Here is an 8,516-nt window from a genome sequence, read left to right as displayed (position 1 = left end):
TGGCCTGAGCAGGAGGAAAACACCAATTACCCCTAAAATGAGCAATTAGCGACATGCCCTATGTCGGCTTTGATACTACACAGCTCTCTTGTTACTGTACAGCTCCAACTGCCAATATGAAGGTTTAATGTGAAATTATTTTTCTTCCACTTACTAGTTTTTTTTTTATGTGTGTTTCTAATCACTGCCCTGATTAAGCCAGTTAGAGTTTTGTAACAGTGTGCAGTTAATTTAAGGAATGAAATTAACTCCTGAATTCCAGGAGGAAGGAAAAGAACGCTGGATACGATGGTAACTGGCTGCAATAGCGTTAAAAAAAAAAAAGATTTAATAAAAATATCTCTTTATTCCCACAGACGAACACACGAGCCAAAGGCAGACAATGCAATATGATGTTGAGAGTCTAACAGCTGGAAACGTTTCTGCTATTCTTGTCACAAAGGGTAACTGCTATTTCAACCCTCCTTTCAGTGGTGGGGGAGGCTGAGATACTGCACTACAGAGCGCCATGCAGTTACAGACTGCGTATTTGTGCAGCTATCATTGGTAGTGTGAGTGAAAGCATGTGAGATTGGAAAACAGGAGCCCACTTTGAGTGGGAGAATTTGATGAGGCAGGTAGAGGGAAAGAAGTAACTTGAAAAGTTTCATCAGAAAATGCTGGTGTACTGTATCAAAAAAACTGATAGCCACCAGTGTGAGATAAAAGATGGCGAACTTAATAGCTTCAAATTTAATTTTTTGCAAGAAAGAGCGTCTGATTCTTGCTGCAGTGGTTCTGAAATCATGGTGGCACATCAGATAAGAAAACCAAAGAGTGATGGCTCAGCTCGACTTTGATGGATGGCTCCATTTGCTCCAACAATCACTCAGCTCCTCCTGCGGACCCTCCACACCCTCGCCCAGCCCCACATGATGGTCGATTATATTTTTACTTGACTGCGTTATGAACACAATCTGCTGATGTTCAAGTCTCCGGTCTCCCCATCCATCAACAACGTGCTGCTGAGGTGTCAAGAGAAATCCTCCTCCATCCCTCTTCCTTGTCGTGTTGAAAAGAGCAGAGCGAGCCTCACAGTCAAGGACTCAACACTGTAGCCCTCTGGTCCAGAGCAGCTTCCAGCTTCTCATAGTCTTTTCATTATGTACAGCAGCTTGTCTTGCAAATCTCTCGTTGTTGATCCCTGGAAAAACTTAGAATTCAGCGTTTTGGTTGTTAGGATCGACTTGTGATGTCATCTCGTGAAACTGAACTTTTCTGTTGTTTTTAAGCATTGAAATTTAGAGCTTAGCTTTAGAGTGAATCCTTGAAATAGTACATTTAAAAAAAAATACATGGACAGCATGATCATTCTTGATTTCATTCATGGAAGATGTTCATTTATACAAGGTCCCCATTCTCACTTTGACATCAAATTAAAATTTTTTTAAGGTCTATTCAGAGATTTTTAACTTTAATTCTTTACATTTTGATTTAAAATACCACGTCTGTCATTTTTGTGTTAACCAAAATTAACCAACCAGGGTTGGTTAATTTTTTTAAGAGAAAAGGATTAGCTTAAGGCTCCTGTTTTGCTCTTCATTATTTTCGAAATAAAACTGAATGTGCTTCCTGTTCTAGCCTGGTCAGATGCGTACACGAACTGATGAAGCCTCTTGGATGAGAGGTGAAACGTCTTCCCAGACAAATAACCTAGTCCAGTTGTTTTTCGATTTAAAAAACTCCTTTAGGATACTATGACCTGGACAAATGAGAATATACACAGGCTTCCTGTTTTAATGATTGTAGTTTGTTTGAAAGTGGAGCTGTACAGAGCAGCACCTCTTTTTCTGATGAACTACTGGAAAGATGCTTTGCTGCACAAACACTTTAGGATGGGTGTGTGTTATTAAAAAAAATATCTTATGTGACCACCTGTCACCATCCACATGAGCCAATCTGCAAGTCTTGTTTAGTGAAAATCAAGACATCAAGACACGGTCAAAAAGCCAGTGTAAATATGACGAGACGCCCAGAGAGTCTATTCATTCATTTGGGTAATATATTTCATTGCAAATAAAAAAAAAAAAGTACTTTCAAACTCCATCCATTCATTCCACTTTAAGGCCTTACAGTATGTAATTATTCTCAGCTCTGTAAAATCTCAGGTCTACGAGATTCCTGTTTGCAGATATATGTTTTTACAGCTGACAAATAAAGAAAAAAAACGGATACAATCTGGATTACATATATTCACAATCAGTCACGACCAGCATCTATTATGGAAGAGCACAGATCATTGGTGTGGTGTGAAATGACACCGTTTTCTCCCTCTTTCAGGGATCGTTCCTTCCCACACTGGCTTCACAGTTCTTTGATAGCAAGACCATGAATTAAAAAAAACCCTTGTCCTTCCGCCATGCGTTCCCCATGCACCTTTAGGTCACTTATTTTTTAGTTATAATACATTAATAGCATTTCATCGGTCAGCACAACCACCTCCTAAAATCTCTGTCCCTTCACAATCCATGTACCCAGCACCCTCCTCATCCTCATCACTGGGGTCCCAGTCCTCCCTGGGTGCTCTGACCATCACTGTGGTCGCTCCCCCATAGGCGGTAAAATTGACTGAAGTCCACGTAGGGCGGGACCCGGCCCGTCTCGTCGGGCTGCGCCGCCTGACTGCCTCTCTGGCGGAACAGGCTCCCGTCTCCCGAGCTGGAGCTGGAGCTCTGCGTCTGGGTGTTGGTGGACTGGAGGGTGGCCGTTGGGCTCTGACTGCTGGGGAGAGCAGAGGAGGAGGAAGCGGAGGAGGAGGAGAAAGGTGGGTGGTCGGGGAGGGTGGAGGACGGGGAGGAGACAGGTATGAGGGTTGGAATAGAGGACGAGGAAGTGGGGGCATCGGAGGGGAGGAACGGGTCCGTATCGGGGGTGGACAGACAAAGGAGAGAGGTGGAGATGTGGAGAGGACGGAAAGGAGGAGGGGTGGTGGAAATGGAGAAGAGGGAGGTGGAGAGAGGGAGTGTTGGGAGGGGGGAGAGGGGGGAAAGAGAGGAAAAAGGGAGTTCAATTATGGGCTGCAGAATGTCGACGGAGGTTTGGCAGGTAGTGGGGCGAAACGTGCTGAAGGAGCGGCAAAAGGAGAGGCAAGGACGGAGAGTAGGACACAGGATGGATATTGGCAAGTCGGGGACCATGAGGAAGAGAAATATAGATGTGAGTCAGACAGTGAGTGAGTGACAGACAGGAACAGAGTGGAGTGGAGACAGTGAAAGTAATCCCTGCGGATGACTGAGCGAGGGGCAAATGAGGAGAAGAAGAAGAAACTGAAGCACATGCAGCAGCTCAAACAGTTCTCTCATGTTCAGTCATGTCACACTACAGGTAGTTTACGGCAGGTAACCCAACAAACAAAAGCCACATTCCAAGAATCCTGACGAAAAGCTATAAATCATCCACGCCGTGTTGTTAATTTACCTGGAGGAAGAACATTGAATATGTTTGTGATTCCAAACAAATATCACTTGATGCAAAATACAGGAAACTGGAAAGTCAAGTTGAGTGAATAATCACAAATGCAAAACATGTGAAAAGTCACTTGTGGAAGGCAACACGAATGCAGCACGACGTAAGCGAGGTCACCTGTGATCGTTACACTCAATGAGGCAGTGGACACATCTTATAGGCTCCTTGGGTTTGATTGATTACCATGTTAGTCATCATTTGTTTGAACTCCGCAGGGCAAATGCCTGTCGCTGCTGTACAGGTTGTGTTGAAAAGCTTGTTGTCGCCACCAGCTGGCAGCACAAGCAGAGGACTGGGGACAGTTCCTTTTATCACTGATGCTGGAGCAGCAATTTGTCAAATTATTCATTTTCTTGGAAAAGCATAAATATGTTCCTGCGTAATTTGTTTCTGCCAAACACTGTAAATCAGAGAGCATTACATCTATAGATTTACACTACTGTATATGGTATACATTGTAGTCTCATGGGAAAGTTCAATATTAAATTTTTTGTGTAGCTGTACTTGATCAAACTTCCCTTTCTACACTGTGAAAAGGAGCCCAGGCTTGACACATGGTGGAACAATGGGGAGGTGAAAACCACACTCACACATCAATAAGCGTAGCAGTGGAGGGACACAGGGGAGTGAAAATCAAGCTTACCTAAAACAAATACAACAAGGGAAGGACGAGGGAGTTGAAAATCTTGTTTATCTACAATACACCAAAAATAAACTCAACAGCGGGGAGGGAAGTGTGGAGACAGAATAACTCAAGAGTGAACACAAGAGGAGTGGCACATGGGAGTTCAAACCAAGCCTCTAAAAACACACAGAGTAGGAAGCAGCAGAAAAGCAGGTGAAAATGAAGCTCATGAATAAAGAACACAACAGTTATGAGGCAAAAAAAAGGCAAGAAGGGCATGCGCGGAAAACAGGAAAAAAAAAAAAAAAAGATGTAAAAATGAAGCTTACCCAGAACGAGCAGGGACAAGAGACAAACCGAGCTTACCCTGGTGTGGGGGTGCCTTCCTCTAAGGTGGAGGCAGTGTTGGTTCCGTTGGTGAGGGTACTTTGGGAGGGCATGACCAGCGAGAGGGTGACGCTAGTTTTACTGGTGCTCTGGCTGTTGGAGTAGGGCACGGACACGGGGTAGATACGACCACCTGAAAGAAGATTTAACAAAAATAAATAAATAAATCACATGTAATTCTTGAGTCCAGTTCGTCTCCTGTTCAGTTGTTTTCGAGGGATAACAATGTTGTTTTTTTACTTTTCATAAGTACTATTATCAAGAAACTCTTGAGTGAAACTAGTGTGCATGCTCAGCATAAAATGGGCATTACCAAGAGTAAATTGGATATTTTCTTTCTGGACCTTGTTATTTTGGCTCAATGTGATATTTTTGGCTTCACCTCTCAAAAGCTTTGATGTCTTTTTCTAAAAGCCTGCTCAGACATGGATAAACATACTATTATTTTAAGATTTCTTGTGTGTAAGTGTAGCTTTTCAGCATAGGACTAATTTGAATCCAAGAGAAACCAACCTTAAAAAATCCAATATATATTTACTCCAACATGAACTGGAGTTTTACTTCAATATGGTTCAGATTTTTAACAATCCTGAAATGGTCCAAGTCCTTTAACATTGGATATCTACCGATTCTTCGCCTAAATGCTGACTGAATATGTATCTGACACATTGAAATAACAGCTGTAGATACAACTTGGCACGCTCTATTTTTCTCAAGCTCCTTGAACCATATACTGAAGGTCCCGATTCAAAACTATAAAGTTGATAAGTTTCTATTATTCTGATGATACAGATCCTGAGGATCAGCTCAGGACATCTGTACTTGTAATGATTATTCTATCCTGAAGTCTAACATGGTCCATAAGCTATTGGTAATCACTCTGATGATTGGCAGCCGCCAAGATCATCGTCCTTTGGCACAACCAAAATTCTGATTAAAGTTAATTATGATATAATTCGTTTTTGCTTAAAGTGCTAGCAGCTCATGAAAATATGTGACCTTTGACAAGCGGTTGTGAGTTGACTTTCTTTTAAAGTGCTGCGAGCCAGAAAGTTTGGAAACCACTAATATAAAGTAAAAATTTTCAACATACTGCATGATGTGAATAAAACATGTTTCCCATGCCTCTAAACTCTTAAAGTTTTAAATGAGGAACACTGGCCTTGGTGTAGCCAGTATGGCGGTTTGTCCCTGGACAGGCTGTCTGTGAAATGTGAACTAATCCCAGAATGCCCTTCCCCTACCCTGTGTGGGCGTGAGCGCTCCATCAGCCAGCGGCATGTTGAGCGTGCGGATGAGCAGGGTCATGTCCTCATGCCGAGAACAGTAGGTCGACCTCTGACGGCCGGACACGTAGACGTCGTGGTGCAGCCGCTTGACGCGCTCCACCACCGACTGAGCCACTGCCTCCAGACTGTTCTGCTGGGCCAGCTCTGCTGCTACCATGGCAACGATTTCCTACAGTGACAGCAGAGGAGACGGGGAGTCAGAGAAAAGCTATATTGATGTTAAAGTTGAAAAAGTAAGTACGATGAAGAGGGTGAAAAGAAATATTTCAAATTGAGATGAAAAGACAGGAGAAGACGAAGCCAAAGAGGACAAAAAGAAAATATAAGAAGTGAGGGAAAGAAAACAATAATGGACACTTAGACTAAAGTGGCCATGAAAACAGGACTTGGAATAAAAGAAGAGGCGAGTAAATGTAAGAGAAAGATGAAAAGGATAAAACAGGATGTCTGGGTAGGAGGAGATGACAAGGAGCATAGGAAGGAAGTAGGAAGGGAAAAGAAAGCAGATTTAGACAAACAAGAGTGGGTGGATTTCAAAAGAGGGAAGAGAAACATTAATGCAGAAAATAAATAAAAAAGAGACACCAGAAAAACAAGTGGAGGGAAAAGTGGTCGAGGAGGGAAGAAAATGTCGGGATGAATGCACTAACCTGATTGGCTTGTTCAGGGCCGTGGGCGGACTCAAGGGCATTGATTAGACCTTCTGACATGAGCAACAAGAAGCCTGTCACACCGTCCAGAGACTGGCTGCCATGAATCTCTGGCTCTGCGACGACTGGCCTCGTCTTGGCCGGACTGATGGTAGAGCAGGACAGGAGGAGATGGATATATGAGGAGATAAATGAATATCAGCGAAAGAGAAAGAGGAAAACAGGCAGGGCGGGGACAGAAAGTGAAATTTAGATAAAAGAGAAGACAGTAAATGGTCAAGTCTGGAGGAGAGACTGGGAGACGGTATGGAAAGAGAAAGAGGGAGGAACTGAGACAAAAAGAGAGACATAAGTGCACCTGCCCTAAATACAATAAATCTAGATAATCTCATAGAGCCAAAGAATTTGCTTGTACTGTGACCACATCTAATTTCCTGCACTCTCTCTGGTCGCACTAAGGAGGATATTCTAGAAAGCTTCTATTACGCGTTTTATTTAGTATAGTAATTGGAATGACTCATAGATATGTGAGCCTGATTCGCTCTGGCCTGGACAGCACACAGGAACAGGAAATGAGTGTGAGAGAGAGAGAGAGAGAGAGAGAGAGAGAGAGAGAGAGAGAGAGAGAGAGAGAGAGAGAGAGAGAGGGAGAGGGGGCCCCCCCCAGGATCATGGTATTTCAAGAGGCTCTGCTGTGGTAAAAGTGAGGGCTGGAACAGAGTCAGATCAGATAATAAAGCCTCCGCTGTCCAGGTACCGCAGAGGACACACACTGATACAGAGAGAAAAAAACAAAAAAATGTGATTGTACATTAAAATGTTTCATTTGCTGCCCCAGTTTCCCTTGAACCACAGTTCTTAAAGGAATAGCGCAACATTTGGGGAAAACATGGTGAACCCTTTCTTGCCCAGAGGGAAACGAGAGGACTGATACCACTTTCTTATTTTGTATTCAAGCAGGCGAATAGCTTAGCTTAGCATAAAGACTGGAAGTATGAGGAAACGTGTCGCCCGTCTCTCTCCAGTCAAATGACAAAACAAAATCCGCCCACCAGCACATCTACATTGGACTAATTAACACCTTCTTTCTACGGACCTCACCCCCCCCCTTGTGAGCTGTGTCATTAATAAAGACTAAATGAATCTCATTTGTTTTGCTCGTCCTCACAATTAGGCAACTAGTGGAGACTTGAGGAAGTCATTGGATTTTCTCTTTGTGGATTAAACAAGCGAGATATAACGTGTTCATTAGTGAGCTTTAGCTCTTTAGGTCAGCAGATTCTTTATCTTTAAAGAGGGTCGGACTAGCTGTTTCTCCTGCTAGCTAATTGTCTCCTGCGTGAAAAGAACAAGAGAAAAAAAAACTTTTGATGATATCTGAAGGAAGATGAACTCACTGATTCATCAAAAATACAAAACTGGATCTCTAAAGGAACATCTTCTGTATGCATTTAAATGAAGCTCTATTTACTTTATAAAAAAACCTATTTGTTATTGCTGAGTTGTATTTAATTTGTCTTTCTTCTTGATACTTCAGATTAATTCATCTGATCTTTCATGACGGACGAAGTCGTAAAGTCAGACAGAGAAGGAAACAACAGGAAAAGACAGACAGACAGAAACTGTAGGTTTGAATTCACTGGTTCAATATTTCTAGATGATTTTACCATTCAGGCTGTAAATTATTAATTTTTCCAATTTTCTTTGCGTTTCATAAACAGACAAAAGACCAACGTAATTTAAAAAGAGGCTTCACCTGAGCAGGTCAATTTCACTGTAGTTGAATTTGACCCTGTAGTCTCCGAGCCTCCTGGTGCTACTCTGTCCCGCTATCTGCCCCGCCTGCCTCACACGAGCCGAGTCCACACCTAGAGGAGAGGAGAGGAGAGAGAGGAGAGGAGAGGAGAGGAGGAGAGGAAAGGAGAGGAGAGGAGGAGAGAGAGGAGAGGATGAGAGAGAGGAGAGGAGAGGAGAGGAGGAGAGAGAGGAGAGGAGAGGAGAGAAGAGGAGGAGAGAGAGGAGAGGAGGAGAGAGAGGAGAGAGCAATAAGACAAGAGCAAT

At 43.0% G+C, this 8,516-nt stretch overlaps 1 protein-coding gene across 3 annotated transcripts in view; it reads right to left on the bottom strand.

Annotated features, from left to right (window-relative positions):
- Nucleotides 1-326: 326 nt before the first annotated feature.
- Nucleotides 327-8,516, bottom strand: part of tab1 (TGF-beta activated kinase 1/MAP3K7 binding protein 1) — a 19,717-nt gene continuing 11,527 nt past the window's right edge. For 2 of the 3 annotated variants that reach the window (XM_023429046.2, XM_023429044.2), the window contains exons 7-11: nucleotides 8,212-8,323; nucleotides 6,456-6,600; nucleotides 5,761-5,974; nucleotides 4,496-4,649; nucleotides 327-2,760 (exon numbers count right to left, since the gene is read on the bottom strand). In XM_023429046.2, coding sequence (XP_023284814.2) covers nucleotides 2,535-2,760; nucleotides 4,496-4,649; nucleotides 5,761-5,974; nucleotides 6,456-6,600; nucleotides 8,212-8,323 — 851 coding nt within the window. In that variant the 3' untranslated portion in view covers nucleotides 327-2,534. The remainder of the gene's footprint in view (nucleotides 2,761-4,495; nucleotides 4,650-5,760; nucleotides 5,975-6,455; nucleotides 6,601-8,211; nucleotides 8,324-8,516) is intronic. The other variant, XM_023429045.2, reaches the window with a different exon arrangement.

This window comes from Seriola lalandi, unplaced genomic scaffold (genome assembly GCF_002814215.2).
Source record: "Seriola lalandi dorsalis isolate HSWRI2012SDOR001 ecotype SW California unplaced genomic scaffold, Sedor1 jcf7180002054887, whole genome shotgun sequence".
NCBI lineage: Eukaryota > Metazoa > Chordata > Actinopteri > Carangiformes > Carangidae > Seriola > Seriola lalandi.
This window is presented reverse-complemented; position numbering and strand designations above follow the sequence as displayed.